At 43.8% G+C, this 18,548-nt stretch overlaps 1 protein-coding gene across 5 annotated transcripts in view; it reads left to right on the top strand.

Moving 5' to 3' along the window:
• The window catches only part of syt1a (synaptotagmin Ia), a 211,074-nt gene extending 200,278 nt beyond the window's left edge, over positions 1-10,796 (top strand). For 4 of the 5 annotated variants that reach the window (XM_029741910.1, XM_029741913.1, XM_029741911.1 and 1 more), the window contains 2 exons: positions 2,192-2,325; positions 6,651-10,796. In XM_029741910.1, the coding sequence (XP_029597770.1) occupies positions 2,192-2,325; positions 6,651-6,857 (341 nt within the window). In that variant the 3' untranslated portion in view covers positions 6,858-10,796. Of the gene's footprint in view, positions 1-1,561; positions 1,658-2,191; positions 2,326-6,650 lie in introns of those variants that run through there. The other variant, XM_029741915.1, reaches the window with a different exon arrangement.
• The last annotated feature ends 7,752 nt before the right edge of the window (positions 10,797-18,548 follow it).

Raw genomic sequence — 18,548 nt, 5'->3', positions numbered from 1 at the left:
CTCTTTCCATTGCATTTCTCTCTTTTTCTTTCTCTCTGTTCTGCTTCTCTTTTTCTCTGTCTCTCAATGTACACTGGCCACACAGCTATGGGATGAACCTGCCAGTGACCAATCAGCTCTTACAGATGCATGTTCTTCATTTGAGACAGTTTTCTACAGCAGGGAAATATGCCTGCAGCAACAGGAAATGTAAATTATTATGTGAATTATAATGAATCTACATTCTTGTAGGGGTTGATAAATTTTTCATTAAGGGAAATCAAGTATGAACATTCACACGTAACTAAGCCTAGTGGTTTGAGCGTTGGGCCTGTAACCGGAAGGTTGCTGGATCGAATCCCTGAGCTGACAAGGTAAAAATCTGTCGTTCTACCCCTGAGCAAGGCAGTTAACCCACTGTTCCCTGGGCGCTATGGATGTCAATCAAGGCAGCCCCTCTCACCTCTCTGATTCAGCGGAAGACACATTTCAGTTGAGTACATTCAGTCCCTCTAAGTTGGATAACAAATGATTGCTAGGAGTTCCACAGTCAAAACTGTATTTTCCAGCCCTACTCCATGAGCATCAAAGACATCCTAATAAAGGCATCTGGGAGCCACAGAAAAATCTAGATTATGAGAACCAGCAGTATTTTAGAACGGAAAGCATTATGAGGATTGATACTGATTCCTTGCTTCATTGATTCATTACCATGCTGGTGCTCAATTGTAACTGTCATCCTTTCCCTTAATGTTATTGGTCGTTTAGCCCAATTACCATGCCATATCCTGTCCTATTTATTTGTGTTTGTTGATCCTAGAACCAACAAACGCTGTCTTGTCTTGAAAGATAAATGGCGTGACCTGTTTTCATTAAGATAAGTCTGTGTCTACTATCTAGCTCGAATTGGTTTCAATGGCAGTCCATTACCAAGGCTCATTAGTTCTCCAAAACTCAAGTGTCTTGTCTCAAACAGGGTGCCACTCCACTCCTTCCTCTCCCCCCTCTACTTCCCGCTTGTCATTAGCATTCCGATAGGAGTAAAAAAATCAGGGTTGCTAGCCATGCTAGTCCAACATCTTGATTGCCAATGATGAAGCAGGAAGGCTGATGGGTGAGTCTGCATCTTTTACTGGTCCTCTTGACCTGATTACCAGAGAGGGGGGGGCCACAGGGCCGGCCACAGCAGGCCCACTCTGGAGATGCTTCAGTCGTCATTACTGGAGAATGGAAATGAGGCCCTCCAGTGAAAGTGGCGAAAACATGAGCACTTCAAAAAGCAGCAAAATTCTATTCATAGAAATTGTGCGCAAATCTGTTTCTCTTGCATATGATTTGAAATGGGTTCGTAAGTACGGTAAATGTTATCAGATTGTGTGATTCATCTCCGTGTTGATATATCCAAATAAAGGGACGGACAAGGTGTGACTAAAACATATGAGTGTATATACACTAGAAAGGGAGGGTATATATTCCTTGTGGCAGTAGGTTCTAACCTGGGACTCTCTTCTTTCCTCAGGTCCCTACGTGAAGCTCCACCTGATGCAGTAGGTTCTAACCTGGCCCTTTCTTCTTTCCTCAGATCCCTACGTGAAGATCCACCTGATGCAGTAGGTTCTAACCTGGCCCTTTCTTCTTTCCTCAGATCCCTACGTGAAGATCCACCTAATGCAGTAGGTTCTAACCTGGGCCTTTCTTCTTTCCTCAGATCCCTACGTGAAGATCCACCTAATGCAGTAGGTTCTAACCAGGCCCTTTCTTCTTTCCTCAGATCCCTACGTGAAGATCCACCTGATGCAGTAGGTTCTAACCTGGGACTCTCTTCTTTCCTCAGATCCCTACGTGAAGATCCACCTGATGCAGTAGGTTCTAACCTGGGCCTTTCTTCTTTCCTCAGATCCCTACGTGAAGATCCACCTAATGCAGTAGGTTCTAACCTGGCCCTTTCTTCTTTCCTCAGATCCCTACGTGAAGATCCACCTGATGCAGTAGGTTCTAACCTGGGACTCTCTTCTTTCCTCAGATCCCTACGTGAAGATCCACCTGATGCAGTAGGTTCTAACCTGGCCCTTTCTTCTTTCCTCAGATCCCTACGTGAAGATCCACCTAATGCAGTAGGCTCTAACCTGGGCCTCTCTTCTTTCCTCAGATCCCTACGTGAAGATCCACCTGATGCAGTAGGTTCTAACCTGGGCCTTTCTTCTTTCCTCAGATCCCTACGTGAAGATCCACCTGATGCAGAACGGGAAGAGGCTGAAGAAGAAGAAGACGACAATCAAGAAGAACACCCTCAACCCTTACTACAATGAGTCCTTCAGCTTTGAAGTGCCATTCGAACAAATCCAGGTAATGGTGTTGTACATCCCCATGCACATCTTGGGAGTTCTCCATGTTGTTGAAGCTTTAAGACTAGATCTAATTGATCTCAGTCATAAACCACTAAGTCAAGTTTTTTTAAAGAATACTTCAAATAAGACGTTGAGCCAACACCGAGACAAATGACAAGGAGATTGTGTTCAAAGCTTGTGGCTACTAAGAGTGGTTCGGTGGCTTAACATTAGCGTGTAAATGTGTGGTCTTTAGCCTGTACAGGATAATTAGTCTCAGGCTCTATTCATCATGGGCACGATTCAGACTTAGTAAATGTACGCCTTTCCTATGCAGTAGTTGGTATTCAGACTTAATGCAGGTGTGTAATGCATTAGTGTACCTTTAATTATTATTTTATGGACAGACATCGAATGAACGGGTTCAGAATATAGGGATCAATGAAAGAAAGCCATCTACAGTTGAAGTCGGAAGTTACATACAGTTAGATTGGAGTCATTAAAACTCGCTTTTTTAACTACTCCGCAAATTTCTTGTTAACATACTATAGTTTTGGCAAGTTGGTTAGGACATCTACTTTCTGCATGACACAAGTCATTTTTCCAAGAATTGTTTACAGACAGATTATTTCACTTATAATTCACTGTATCACAATTCCAGTGAGTCAGAAGTTTACATACACTAAGTTGACTGTGCCTTTAAACAGCTTGGAAAATTCCAGAAAATTATGTCATGGCTTTAGAAGCTTCTGATAGGCTAATTGACATCATTTGAGTCAATTGGAGGTGTACCTGTGGATGTATTTCAAGGCCTACCTTCAAACTCAGTGCCTCTTTGCTTGACATCATGGGAAAATCAAAAGAAATCAGCCAAGACCTCAGAAAAAGAATTGTAGACCACAAGTCTGGTTCATCCTTGGGAGAAATTTCCAAACGCCTGAAGGTATCACGTTCATCTGTACAAACAATAGTACACAAGTATAAACACCATGGGACCATACAGCCATTATACCGCTCAGGAAGGAGAGGCGTTCTGTCTCCTAGAGATGAACGTATTTTGGTGCGAAAAGTGCAAATCAATCCCAGAACAACAGCAAAGGACCTTGTGAAGATGCTGGATGAAATAGGCGCAAAAGTATCTATATCCACAGTAAAACGAGTCCTATATCGACCTAACCTGAAAGGCCGCTCAGCAAGGAAGAAGCCACTGCTCCAAAACCTCCATAAAAACATCCAGACTACGGTTGGGGACAAATATCATACTTTTTGGAGAAATGTCCTCTGGTCTGATGAAACAAAAATAGAACTGTTTGGCCATAATGACCATCGTTATGTTTGGAGGAAAAAGGAAGAAGCTTGCAAGCCGAAGAACACCATCCCAACCGTGAAGCACGGGGGTGGCAGCATCATGATGTGAGGGTGCTTTGCTGCTGGAGGGACTGGTGCACTTCACAAAATAGATGGCATCATGAGGAGGAAAATTATGTGGATATATTGAAGTAACATCTCAAGAAATCAGTCAGGAAGTTAAAGCTTGTTCGCAAATGGGTCTTCCAAATGGACAATGACCCCAAGCATACTTCCAAAGTTGTGGCAAAATGGCTTCAGGACAACAAAGTCAAGGTATTGGAGTGGCCATCACAAAGCCCTGACAAAGCACCAAAATACTCTGATCTTGTAGATTATTTAAGCAAATTTCAGGTTAGGAAAGTATGTATGAATCATATAAAACAGGTTTGGAGCGAGTTTACGCACAAGATATATTGATGAATCAAAAATATAGTGAATTGATTCATCCTGAAAGTTAACATATTCAAGTTCAATCAATTAATTATTTGAAGGTGTTAATAGGTGTACAATAGGGGTTGAACAAAAGTCCTAGAAATCTACCCTGATCCTCACTAATCATGGAACTGTATAACAACGGTCCAGTCATTGTGAACCATGCGCCAGGTTCCAGGTTTAAACTGCTACGTGTGGTCTGAGTTCCATAATGATTCATGTAGGCGACATGTCCCAAATTATTGCACAATGTTAGCCTAATATGATCCACTAATGCTAGCGACCCTTAGGAACAACTACACAGACATGACAGAGGTAAGAAAAGTAAATGAAATGGAATGGAATCATTCAAAATGTAGGCAGCAAATTTAAGGAAACTAAATCCTAAGTGACAGTTATAAATGTATGTGGCTATTACTGACGGGGGTTCCCGATAGTGGCTAATATTTAACAATCCAAATTGTAAAATAAAACTGCAAAAAGCCTGGGTATATAATTAAAACATTCTAAAGCGCATACATCAAATTGGCAGATTCAGCCCTACAGAAAGCCTATAGCTTGCGTCTCCAAATTGTATCCATGCAAATTATGAAAGCATAGAAATCAAATCAGATTAATGGCGCAGCTATTTACAGCCTACTTCACTGTGGAAAAGGGGCCGCAATACATATCATATTGATTTGATTTTCAGTTTGCTTCCATATGACTGGTTTAACATTCGTCTCCATGGATCATAAGGAGAAAAATAAATGATCATCTATGTATTTACAATCCTCTTCTCCAAATGGATTCCTCATTTACCTAGCTCTTATCGATAGCTCTTATCAATTTATAAATTACTGTGCATGGAGAATGCTGTTATTTCTATCAGAAAAAATAAGTTATATGCTTTTCCCACTTGGTACCAGCAGGTTCGTTCAACTTTATTTATGGTTTCTTCGCACGCAAAGGTGGTAGAATTATGAGGGAGTTAAGTCAAGTTCAGAACGCAGTGTATTTGTAGACACACCTCTGCCACACCTTCATTTCGTTGATCTCCACCCCAAACGAATAGCGTGTGAATAGAATGCTGTTCTCATGCTCAAGTTCAAGGTCAGAATACTCATAGAGAGAAAAGTGCATAAAAAGGGAATTATGTTTCCATTTGCACTCGGGTCGGAATTCCCCCCCATATGATTTCTCATTAAATGCCTTAATTTCTCAAGTTTACAAGACAATTGCACAGGGGAGTGGTGAGAAGTAATACCATTCTCAACACATCACTGATTACATGCCTTTGGCGTATGATTACATTAGAACATTCAAATATCTCTTCTTCACGGTGCAATTCAGTAAATTTTTTATCCAGTGCAATGAAATGTGTATATAGAGTACGGTTTAGTATGGCGCTCGCAGTGTTTGAGGACAAATGGCTTCATGAGAAAGCACTTTAAAGGTACTAGGCCCAGAGAATTAAAGAAGATAAAGTGCATGCAAATTGGGCCAAGGGGGAATTATCTGTGAGCGGGCGTCAACACGCCAGGCATAAGAAAGTAATTGCCTCAAATTGATTTAGCACTTCACAAACCACGAGTTTGGTTCCACGTGTCTCCGTTTCATTTCGCAGCCTAATCCCTCCTAGCCTGTGAGGATGCCGATCAGAACATTCCATACACACTCATTAGAGAGAGACAGGGGAGACAGTGGAGGAAGCCTATACTGCTAAGTACACTCCCGCCTCCACAGAGGGTCCTTCTCTTTAAAGGGATAGAACAACCCAAATACAAGTGTCTCTGTCGTTGTTATACCTCAAAAGGGATTTGAGGGGGTCAACTATCTCTTTAAAAGCTACTTGACCCCAACTGACAGGCTGAGGGACTTGGTGCAGCGTTTCATTACATGCTTCGGGAGAACAGTGACTCGGCATCTACACATCTACGTAGAGCAGCTCCTCTCTCCTGTGGATCGAAACTTAATCAGAGCTCTTAGTGTGCTGATTCATATTCCCTTGCAGCAGATGACACACGAATCACCCCTCATTGCTGAGAAACTTTGAATAAACACATGCTGAGGCTGAGTGGTTGACCTCTGAGTAAGCTTAAAATTTGTTGTGCGTTTGGCTCTGGGAAGATTCAGGACCAGTCTTCAAATGGTATCTACTGCTAATTAGCACTTAGGACTGGCTCTTCGAGGGAGCATATCACTCTTCACTCAAATAGGCCACTCTGTTAGTCAGGAGCATTAGACAGAGTGGAGGTTACACCCACTTGTCTTCTAATTGTACTGCTTTTGGAATTTGAGAAATTAGCCAGCGTAGGTAGCCGAGCAGAGCCTTCATCGTTGTGCTCAATAGAGGAAGTAGGCTGTCTGGGGACTTGAGACAATATTATTATTCTCTGTTACTTTGGGTGAATACTGAGTGCTCAAGAAAACTTCTCAGCACTACACAAATCATAAAACGCCCATGACTATAGTCTGTGAGCTTTAAATGTTACCAGTACATTACTTTAGTTACGTGTACAGTGTGTGTATCCCACAAACTCATTTCTTCCAATGTCTTCCTCCCTACTTTTCCCCTTACAGAAAGTTCAAGTTGTTGTAACTGTTCTGGACTATGACAAGATCGGCAAGAATGATGCCATCGGCAAGGTCTTTGTGGGCCTCAACAGCTCGGGGACGGAGCTGCGCCACTGGTCGGATATGCTGGCCAACCCCAGGAGACCCATCGCCCAGTGGCACGTGCTGAAGGTGGAGGAGGAGGTGGACGCTCAGCTCTCCACAAAGAAATAGGCAGGGCCCTTTCAGCTCCTGCCCCATAGTGTTCTTTAGCCAGTATGTGTAAATACCTCAGTGATATATGGGTCCATCCACCGTCAAACCAATCCAGCCAACACCCATCCTTCCCACCAACTCCATACTACTTGTCTTATCACCTTCTTTTGTAATTGTTAATGGTTCTTTCAAAACCCTAGGCCCTGACGTTCAGATTTGTGTTTCTATTTGTCAGGTAGGGAGTCCCCGCCCCTGACTATGTTGTCCATCTCTACGCCCTGATTCCCCCTAACCAAATGCCCCCTTTTAAGCAATATGATCTGTATAGATAGCGCATGACTGAAAGACATTTATTGTACCACAGTTGTATATATCAGTCTGCAGACAAAAATTATTTCTAATTTATGTTGGTATGTTGTTACCCGTTTCCTAATCGATGTATATCTGGATGTTTTTAATAAGATGTTCTATTTTAAATTATGTAAATGCAGATATAGGAGAGACGATATTATATATTACAGGATAAAAAATTAGACCTTATTGCATTCCAGAAGAAGAAGAAAGCAATTCCAACCTGCAAGATGCTAGTGGAAGTATAGTCACATTGTAAAGGACGGTGTCTGGCTTTATGTTTACTAATGAACCATTGCAGAAAAAAGTTGAAATACACAGAAAACTAGGCCGTTAACTACTATGGTTTCATGGGAAAATATATGCTACTGGATAGTATACAAGTACATGGTTTCTTATACGCCTTTTTATACAAATTTCTCCGTCAGAGGACCTATTTGTTTTGCTTGAAACACAATGTTCTGGAGGATCTCTGAAATCGATGCAAACCGGTTAGCCTTTTTCCTTTTCCTTGAGCAGGGCATCACCTTGTGACACAGTCAGTTACTTTTAAGTGAAATAGGTCCTCATTTGAAAGGCCATCTTTTCATTCAATTATTTTTTATTTTTTTACAGACCGGTCCTCTTAAACCCAAATGACTATTCCGCCAACCCCCCTCGGAAACTGACCCCATATGAAATAGAATCAAGCAGTAGCCATTGTGTCCTTAAGCTTGTTGAACAATATTTTGTTAAATGCTTACTTTCAATAGCCTTGTTGTTGGAAACTGATTATGTTCAGGACATTGGAGTCTCAAGGTCTCCAAAGATGGAAAAAAAAGTTTTGACTCTAAGCTTTTAGATGACAATTTTTTTGATAAATTCAGCTGATTTTTTTGTAAACTGCATGATTTTTTAAACAATATTTGCTAAAGGCTTGGTCGGAGGGAGATCTACCAACACCATGGGGCTGTCTCTTATGATAACATCCCCTTGCCTTCAATCTATTTAATCTAGATTAAAGCTGAAGTGAGTGATTTGATGGATCAGTATATGATTATTATATTGACTAGAAGTAAAGTGAGTTTCTAAACACTGCCATTTTCAGGGAGGTGACACATGTATACTAACCTTCTCTCCATGCACACTCCCACTAGGTAGTGGTCGTAGCTTTGGTTTATCGGGAACAATGTATTTGGCTGCACATGGTGCCCTAAATAGCAGTCTTTGCTTTGTGTTGCCTTCTCACAGTGGCAATAGAGCTAGCCATGTTATACTGCCAATCTTACTTTCTATACAGCTACTGTTTTGCACTGTATGTCTTTGAACCGGCAATAGCTTGTTGACTTCTTTACACTATGTTGACAGGCTTTATTTAAGGACGCTCAATGCGCAGGGGAGCTTCTGTCCAGGAGCCTGACTGGTTCTTGTTATTTAATTAAAGGAACAGTACATGAAAGCAACAACCATATACTGTATCTCTTCGTTCAGTAAACCGTAGTTAGCCAGTTTTCTATTGTTGGCTCTCAGTACAACACCAAGAGAACAATGGGATATCAACAATAACTGTAAAAGTTAACGGTCTGCATAGGTGATAATATTTGTTTATATGTCCTTTACTACGGGTCCAATAAGAGGAATAAGTAAGACGTTTCAATCCATGAAATCCATGAAGTCTCTTATCTTGGAGGAACCTCCATGCATATACTGGATGCTAGCTTCAGGAGTAGTTTCTAAATGTTTTCAATGTTATTGTGTAGTTGATAGCACTATTATGAAAAAGCTATTTGTCATTCCATAGGCGTCTCTGAGGACAGCTTTGTGTATCACTGTGACTGCCGTGCGTGCTTAGAGGTGTAGACTTTATCAATAGCGACAAGTTTGTTCTGTAGTGACGTTGTACTGCCATTTCCCTTCCACATGCTGAGAGAGTGCGTGGCATCGTCAGATCTAATAACTGTGCAGCGGCTGGTTGGTTGATTGACAGGGCTACACACAGGAGTTATAGGACGTCTTTTGGGAGAACGAGAGTGGTTGGATTCACACAGCATTTCGTTGAGCACTGTGCAATACTTGTATGTCCATCCCATAGTGTTGTGTGGGTTGTGTTTGCCCGAGAAAAAAAATGAATATTTAAAGTTGACTCCTATCAAGTCAGACGTATTCCTCTCCAGTGAGATGGTTAGGACATGTAGATTCTGTGGTGGTTGGAATCTGACATCTAAAATCCTTCTGTTAAGGGTTCCCTCCTATCCAGTTAAGTTTTTTTCTTGCACACAGATCCAGCATCAGAAATTTCAGGACATATTGGGATTAGGAAATACCAAAATGTGACACACACACACATGAAAACATTTAAATGACCCTTCACCCTCTGAAAGTGCATATGTACATATTTTCATCATTTTCCAAAAAGTAATTTATTTATCATATTGAAATGGTCATGATTATTACCGAGACGTATCACATCTTGTCATGATAACTTCATCCACCGTTGTATCAACCTAATCTACTATACTAAATCTAATTATGATTATTTTTTATTAATAAGTTATGTTTACAACCCTGTTGAAAATACTTTTATATTTGAAATGAAAACTCTGAATGTACAGTATGGACTGTGTGTTTGTGGTGATGAACTGTGGGATTCGTAGTTGACACTTTTCTTTCATTGTTGCAAAAATATGTTGATTTGTGTGTGTTTTAATTTATTTATTTAAATACCCTTTTGGGTAGACCTTCCCCGGATAAATAATACATTCCAGAAACGTTGAACATACATTTAATCACAGCAGAATGTGCTCTAATGAATTACATTCCCTCTTGATCTATATATTTTTTCATTTAACATATTTATTATGCATCCCTTAAATCATGAATTACAAAAAACACTTGTTTAAATAAAACAAGGATAAAACGTAGGCTCAGTATTTTAATGGAATGAGCAACTCCATAGGGGTACGACTGAATCACTAAAGAAAGGCTGTAATCAGTATTTAAAGGGGAAGGAAATCAAAATGCTTCAACAAAAGAAAAGGAAAGCATCAAACACTTGAGGGGCGGACACCACAGTAAGAGGCAGCATTACAGGATCAGATTGTGAGGTGTGTAACTTACCACAAGAAAAGCCATTAGCTGCAATGTAATGCTACTTTTACTGGTCCCCCCCTACTAAAGCATGGAAGCAAAACCCCTCATATCCTATTCAAGAAAAGCCCATACATCTCACTGTGTGACCAGAAACATACAAGATTCTCTAAAATGACAACAACAAAAGCCACTCTAATCTTTCAAGATGAAGCTGTGTAAAGTATTAGAGTCTGATGCTGTAGAAAGATCCTAGTTGCCTTTGTGTATATCAACTGCCTGCTTGAGTATTTTCTGTGTTGACATTTTCTCTGTAATCTTGTACAACTGTTTGGGCTGTTTTTCCTGCCATATCGCTCGCGGTGACAGCGAGCTGACAGATACTGTATATTGCTGTGTATACCTTCATTTTTGATGAGGTGTTTTACAGTTTTGTTTCACTTTGTGTAGTGATTCATTCTATGGAGTTTTTGACTGTTGTTATATAACTTCATATACACAAATTATCAATAAATTGTTTTATTTCCTGTTGATACAGAACCTTTTCAAGTGCTTCTTTTTTTCCCGGGTACTGGTTTGGTTCACTTACCAACTTTTTATTTGAATTTTGATGTGTGAGCAGATAATACTGACGTTCACATTTTAGACAATATGCCTTCATCAGCATAAGAATAAGAAGCATTGAGTGAATTGAATAATAAACATCGAGTGCTTATAAAGCCTAGATTTATTTTCATAATAAGCCAAATCTAGGAAATGCTGTGATCTGTTTAATAAACACGAGACCAGAAAAAATGTATAAAAGAGTGCGACAGTATAGCAGCAACAGCAGCATCTAGTGGTCAAAACCTGGTAAATTCACACTAAATAATCCAAGCCATTTAAATTACACATTTTTTATGAGGGGGAAAAAACATCTCCAGATTCACAGGGAATACATTACATAGTATGGAGAAGCAATACTATAAGCCACAGCTTCATACTACTTGTCAAACATAGAGAACTGATACTGTATACTGGTTGTTGGGGTAGCAGTGGAGTGGGGTATGGGGGGTCCGTGGGTGGCTTTTTGACCATTCGTTTGGATTCCTCATGTTGAACTCATTGCTAGAAAGGATGTTAGCTACTATATTTAGTGAATATTATATGAACCCTATTTAAATGGTCAATTTGGATGCAATCAATTATCTTAATTTCTCATCGATCCAATTATATTTCAACAAAATAATGTTGCATGAATGCTAATCTTATATTTTTATAACAACATCAATTATTTCAGAACAATCTGAGATGGTGGGTGTCAAAATCCATTCTTCTGCTTTCTGAGATGGAATGACCCTACAATCATTCAGACATGATCAAATGACTAACAAAGAGAAAGTGAATGGGAACACACAGTGTGAAAGGAAGTAACACATACCTTCTGAGTCTTCATCCAGTATACTTCATACATTAGTAAAATTCGTAGCAGTTCACATGTTTATTGCCCGGACAATGGAGATCGAACCCAAATTTGCTGATCTGAACATCTGCAAAACTTACCGTCAATGTTGTCCACCAGGAGATCTGAAAGTGCATACTATCCACATAAGATTCTTTGAATATAGCCCAGGAATACTCTCAGATGATTTAAGAGAGTTTAACTTTCACTCTGAATTGGTGAGAGAATTCGAATGCATCGAATGAACCTGGGTTTGGTTTGGTTGAAATGGTTTTATTCTATATACATATAATGATTTGGTAACTTTCAGACCCTTATTTAAGGATATATTCTCTTTGCATTGGATTTGAACCAGCAGTAGTAATGTGCAACTAACCTCTTAGGGATATACGACATTGTAATATTTTTATTATTTATTTTTATTTTTTATTAACCCTTCCACCGGAGGACAAATATATTTTTCGTTTTTTTACAGCTTTTCTGCTACATATTTTTGAAAATACATTTTACATACACATTTTGCACACACATTTTAGATACTGTACATGTTACCTTTATTTAAAGCAGTCACATAACAATAATACATTACCAAACATAAGCTATTTTTTTTAACTATACCTGAACCTGTGACCAGAAACAAGCTGCATAGGGGCAATACCAGAATAAATGATCTAGTGATTCGGTCTCTTCGCAGCAAAATCTACAGAGCTGAGATTGTTGTATGCCCCATATATATAGCATTCTGTTGGTGGCAAGAATTGTATAGAATAATTTAAATTGAAAAACTCTAAGTGTTTACTCAAGTGTTGTTTTTTGTACCAGTTCATGTGCCATGGAATCGGTACATCGAAAATCTCTTCCCATTTATTTTTCAACCTGTACGGCACAGCTGTCAAACATTTTTTATCTTCAAATGAAACTCAGCCAATTTGTATCTTTAATATTTGGCAGGCAAATAAGTTCCCTAACTTCTCCCTTTTCCACTTGCCATTTTTGTGGTAATGCTGCAATCAGTTGGTTGTAAGTGTCACGACTTCCGCCGAGGTTGGTCCCTCTCCTTGTTCGGGCGGCGTTCGGTGGTCAAAGTCGCCGACCTTCTAGCCATCGAAGATCCTCTTTTCATTTTCCTTTGGTTTTGTCTTGTCTTGTATCACACCTGATTCCAATCCCATTCATTACATGTTGTGTATTTAACCCTCTGTTCCCCCTCATTGTCCTTGTCGGTGGTTGTTTGTTTGTAAGCTTTGTGCAAGTTATGTTCTGGTGTGCGATGGGTTTTGTACCCACGTATATTTTGGTTTTCTGAGTTTTTGAGCACCTATTAAACTGCTTTGTTTTATACCAAGTTCGATCTCCTGCGCCTGACTTCCCTGCCACCAGCACGCACCCTTACAGAATCACCGACCCAGTATGGAGTCAGCAGGAGCAGGTACCCCGGTTATAGAGGTGGAGGAGCGCATCCAGGAGCACGCAGCAATGCTTCACCATCTTGGCATCGCCATGGACAGCGTTGTCCAGACTATGGACCTCTGGGAGAGACAGGGAGTTCTTCCAGTGTCTCCACCAGCACAACTGGGGTCTTCTCTGAGCGCCCCTTTTCCACCTGGTTCCAGTGGGATTCATCTCTCCCTGCCCCAGGAGTACGATGGAGAGGCTGCGAACTGCCAGGGGTTCCTGCTTCAACTGGAGGTATACCTGGCCACCGTCCACCCGGCTCCATCGGGCCATGAGAGGGTGTCCGCCCTCGTCTCGTGCCTCACCGGGAAAGCCCTGGAGTGGGCCAACGCCGTGTGGAGAGAGGGAGATGCGGTGTTGGACCAGTTTGAGGAGTTCACCCGCCGTTTCCAGGCAGTCTTCGACCACCCGCCCGAGGGTAGAGCGGCGGGTGAGCGCCTCTTCCATCTGAGGCAGGAGACGAGGAGCGCCCAGGAGTTCGCCCTGGAGTTTAGGACCCTGGCTGCTGACGCGGAATGGAGCGACAGGGCCCTGATTGACCATTACCGCTGCAGTGTGCGAGAGGACGTCCGTCGGGAGCTGGCCTGCAGAGACACCACCCTCACATTCGACCAGCTGGTGGACTTGTCCATCCGGCTGGACAACCTGCTGGATACCCGCGGACGTTCTGATCGGGGTCCGGTGGTTCCATCCTCCCGCACCCCCTCTCCAATACCCATGGAGCTGGGAGGGGCGGTGCGCAGGGAGACCGGAGGGGGTTCCCGCCGTACACTATCTGTGGCCGCAGAGGTCACACTGCCGGTCAGTGCCGGGTTGATTCCTCTGGGGATCGAGGCAGCAGGCAGGGCGCTCTGGCGTCACCCCAGGTGAGCCGGCACCATTCTCACCCAGAGCCCTCTGTTGCACACATGTTTTTGTTTGTCACTTTCCCTGAGTTTTTGCCAGCATAAGGCGCTCGTCGATTCAGGCGCGGCTGGGAATTTCATTGACAGAGCTTTAGCCCATAGTTTAGAGATCCCCATCGTTCCCGTGGATGTTCACGCCTTAGATAGTCAACCATTAGGGTCAGGGTGGATTAGGGAGGTCACCGCTCCTTTGAGCATGGTGACGCAGGGGGGTCATACGGAGAGAATTAGTCTCTTCCTTATTGACTCTCCTGTGTTTCCCGTGGTGCTGGGCCTACCCTGGTTAGCTTGTCATAACCCCACTGTTTCTTGGCCACAGAGGGCTCTCAGGGGGTTGTCACGAGAGTACTCAGATAGGTGTTTAGGGGTTTCCATTGGTGCTACTACGGTGGAGAGTCCAGACCAGGTCTCCACCGTGTGCATTCCCCCTGAATATGCCGATTTGGCTCTCGCCTTCTCCAAAAAGAAGGCGACTCAATTACCACCTCATTGACGGAGCGATTGTGTGATAGATCTCCTGGTAGACGTTGCACTTCCCAGGAGTCACGTGTATCCTCTCTCTTAGGCAGAGACGGAGGCTATGTACACATATGTCTCCGAATCCCTGCGTCAGGGGCACATTCGGTCCTCCATTTCACCCGCCTCCTTTTTGTGAAGGAGGGAGGTCTGCGCCCGTGTATTGACTATCGGGGTCTGAATCAGATCACTGTGAGGTATAGTTACCCACTACCACTCATAGCCACAGCGATCGAGTCAATGCACGGGGCACGCTTCTTCACCAAATTAGATCTCAGGAGCGCTTACAACCTGGTGCGTATCCAAGAGTGAGACGAGTGGAAGACGGCTTTCAGTACCACCTCTGGTACCTCGTCATGCCGTATGGGTTGATGACTGCGCCATCAGTCTTCCAAGCCTTTGTAGACAAGATTTTCAGGGACCTGCACGGGCAGGGTGTGGTGGTGTATATTGATGACATTTTGATATACTCCGCTACACGCACCGAGCATGTGTCCCTGGTGTGCAGAGTGCTTGGTCGCCTGTTGGAGCATGACCTGTACGTCAAGGCGGAAAAATGCCTGTTCTTCCAACAGTCCATCTCCTTCATAGGGTATCGCATTTCCACCTCAGGGGTGGAGATGGAGAGTGACCGCATTGCAGCCATGCGTAATTGGCCGACTCCCACTACGGTAAAGGAGGTGCAGCGGTTCTTAGGGTTTGCCAACTACTACCGGAGGTTTATCCGGGGTTTTGGTCAGGTAGCGGCTCCCATTACCTCATTGCTGAAGGGGGGCCCGGTGCGCTTGCAGTGGACAGCTGAGGCGGACAGGGCTTTTAGTCACCTGAGGGCTCTGTTTACCTTGGCTCCCGTGCTGGCCCATCCGGATCCCTCTTTGGCGTTCATAGTGGAGGTTGACGCATCTGAGGCTGGGATAGGAGCTGTGCTCTCTCAGCGCTCGGGTACGCCACCGAAGCTCCGTCCCTGTGCCTTCTTCTCGAAGAAGCTCAGCCAGGCGGAGCGAAACTATGACGTGGGGGACCGGGAGTTGTTGGCTGTCATCAAGGCCTTGAAGGTGTGGAGACATTGGCTTGAGGGGGCTAGACAACCTTTTCTCATCTGGATTGACAACCGCAATCTGCAGTACATCCGGGCAGCGTGGAGACTGAACCCTCGCCAGGCAAGGTGGGCCATGTTTTTCACAAACATTTTTTTTACCCTTTCTTACAGACCAGGCTCCCAGAACGCGAAGGCAGACACATTATCCCGGCTGTATGACACAGAGGAGCGGCCCCTGGATCCCACTCCCATACTCCCCGCCTCCTACCTGGTGGCGCCGGTAGTGTGGGAGCTGGACACGGACATTGAGCAGGCGTTACGTGCAGAGCCCGCTCCCGTCCAGTGTCCCGCTGGGCGTCTGTACGTCCCGTCTGCTGTCCGTGACCAGTTGATCTATTGGGCCCACACGCCACCCTCCTCTGGTCATCCTGGGATCGGTCGGACAGTGCACTGTTTGAGCGGGAGGTACTGGTGGCGTACCTTGGCTAAGGACGTGAGGGTTTATGTTTCCTCCTGCTCGGTGTGCGCCCAGTGTAAGGCTCCTAGGCACCTGCTCAGAGGTAAGCTACACACCTTACCCATTCCACGGCGGCGTTGGTCACACCTGTCGGTGGATTTTATTACTGATCTTCCGCTCTCAAAGGGTAACACCACGATCCTGGTCATTGTGGATTGTTTCTCTAAGTCCTGTCGTCTCCACCCTCTGCCCGGTCTCCCTACGGCCCTACAAACTGTGGAGGCCCTGTTTACACACGTCTTCCGGCACTACGGGGTCCCTGAGGATATAGTGTCTGATTGGTGTCCCCAGTTCACGTCTAGGGTCTGGAAGTGTTCATGGAACGTCTGGGGGTCTCACCCCGAGAGTAATGGGCAGGTGGAGAGAGTGAACCAGGATGTGGGCAGGTTCCTGCGGTCCTATTGCAAGGACCGGCCGGGGGAGTGGACGGAGTTCATGCCCTGGGCTGAGATGGCACTTCGTCACTCCTCCACTAACATCTCTCCCTTCCAGTGCGTACTGGGGTACCAGCCGGTTCTGGCGCCTTGGCATCAGGGTCAGACTGAGGTTCCTGCGGTGGACGACTGGTTCAGGCGCGCGGAGGAGACATGGGAAGCCGTCCGTGTCCACCTTCAGCAGGCCGTGACACGCCAGAAGGCTAATGCCGATCGCCACCGCAGAGAGACCCCGGGACCGCGTCTGGCTCTCGACCCGAAACCTGCCCCTCCGCCTGCCCTGCCGGAAGCTGGGCCCGCAGTTTGTGGGGGCATTTAACCTGTTGAGGACAGACGTTCTGCTAGCGGAACCCCGTTCCGCCGGCGGAACCCCTAGCCAACAGCCAATGGCATCGCACGGCGTGAAATACAAAACCAACTAAATTACCACAATTCAATTTTCTCAAACAATCAACTATTTTACACCATTTTAAAGATAAGACTCTCGTTAATCTAACCACATTGTCCGATTTCAAAAAGGCTTTACAGTGAAAGCAAAGCATTAGATTACGTTAGGAGAGTACATAGACACAAATAATCACACAGCCATTTTCCAAGCAATCATATATGTCACATAAACCCAAACCACAGCTAAATGCAGCACTAACCTTTGATGATCTTCATCAGATGACACTCCTAGGATATTATGTTTTACAATACATGCATGTTTTGTTCAATCAAGTTCATATTTATATCAAAAAAGTGCTTTTTACATTAGCATGTGATGTTCAGAACTAGCATACCCAGCGAATACTTCCGGTGAATTTACTAAATTACTCATGATAAACGTTCACAAAATACATAACAATTATTTTAAGAATTATAGATACCGAACTCCTTTATGCAATCGCGGTGTCAGATTTTAAAATAGCTTTTCGGCGAAAGCACATTTTGCAATATTCTGAGTACATAGCTTGGCCATCACGGCTAGCTATTTTGACACCCACCAAGTTTGGGGCTCACTAAACTCAGAATTACTATTAGACAAATTGGATTACCTTTGCTGTTCTTCGTCAGAATACACTCCCAGGACTTCTACTTCAACAACAAATGTTGTTTTGGTCCCAAATAATCCATAGTTATATTCAAATAGATCCATTTTGTTCGTGCGTTCAGGTCACTATCCGAAGGGTGACCCGCGAGCACATTTCGTGACAAAAAATTCAAAATATTCCATTACCGAACTTAGAAGCATGTCAAACACTGTTTAAAATCAATTTTTATGCTATTTTTCTCGTAAAATAGCGATAATATTCCAACCGGGCAACGTTGTATTCATTCAAAGGCTGAAAGAAAAAAATGGAGTAGTCTTGTGACCGCGCATCTCCAGTCTCACTGTCCCCAGGCTGACCACTTACAAATTCTGCTGCTGTTCTTTGCCCAGAGACAGCAGACACCCCATTCCACTTTCTGGAGGCTTTAGAGAGCCAATGGAAGCCTTAGAAAATGTCACGTTACAGCACAGATGCTGTATTTTCGATAGAGATGCAACAGAAGGACAACAAATTGTCAGACGGGGCACTTCCTGTATGGAATCTTCTCAGGTTTTGGCCTGCCATATGAGTTCTGTTATACTCACAGACACCATTCAAACAGTGTTAGAAAGTTTAGAGTGTTTTCTATCCAAATCTACTAATGATACCAGATTAAATCGGGTACGTGTTTTATCCAATCGTGAAAATACTGCCACCTATCCCAAAGAAGTTAAAGTCCTGAGTAGAGCGAATGAGGTTTGTTATAGGTTACAGCTTCCACCCGATTACCTTATTAACCCCTCGTTCGATGTGTCTCTCCTCAGGTCGGTGGTGGCTGGCCCGCTCCAGGAGTCTGAGGTGCGGGAGGTTCCTCTGCCCCCTCTGGACATCGGGGGGGGGGCCCCGGCGTACTCCGTTCGCTCCATACTGGATTCGAGGCGCCGGGCGAGGGGCCTTCAGTATCTCGTGGAG

Source organism: Salmo trutta, chromosome 40 (assembly GCF_901001165.1).
Source record: "Salmo trutta chromosome 40, fSalTru1.1, whole genome shotgun sequence".
Classification (NCBI taxonomy): Eukaryota; Metazoa; Chordata; class Actinopteri; order Salmoniformes; family Salmonidae; genus Salmo; species Salmo trutta.
Note: the sequence above shows the minus strand (reverse complement) of the source record. Positions and strands in the feature narration are given on the sequence as shown.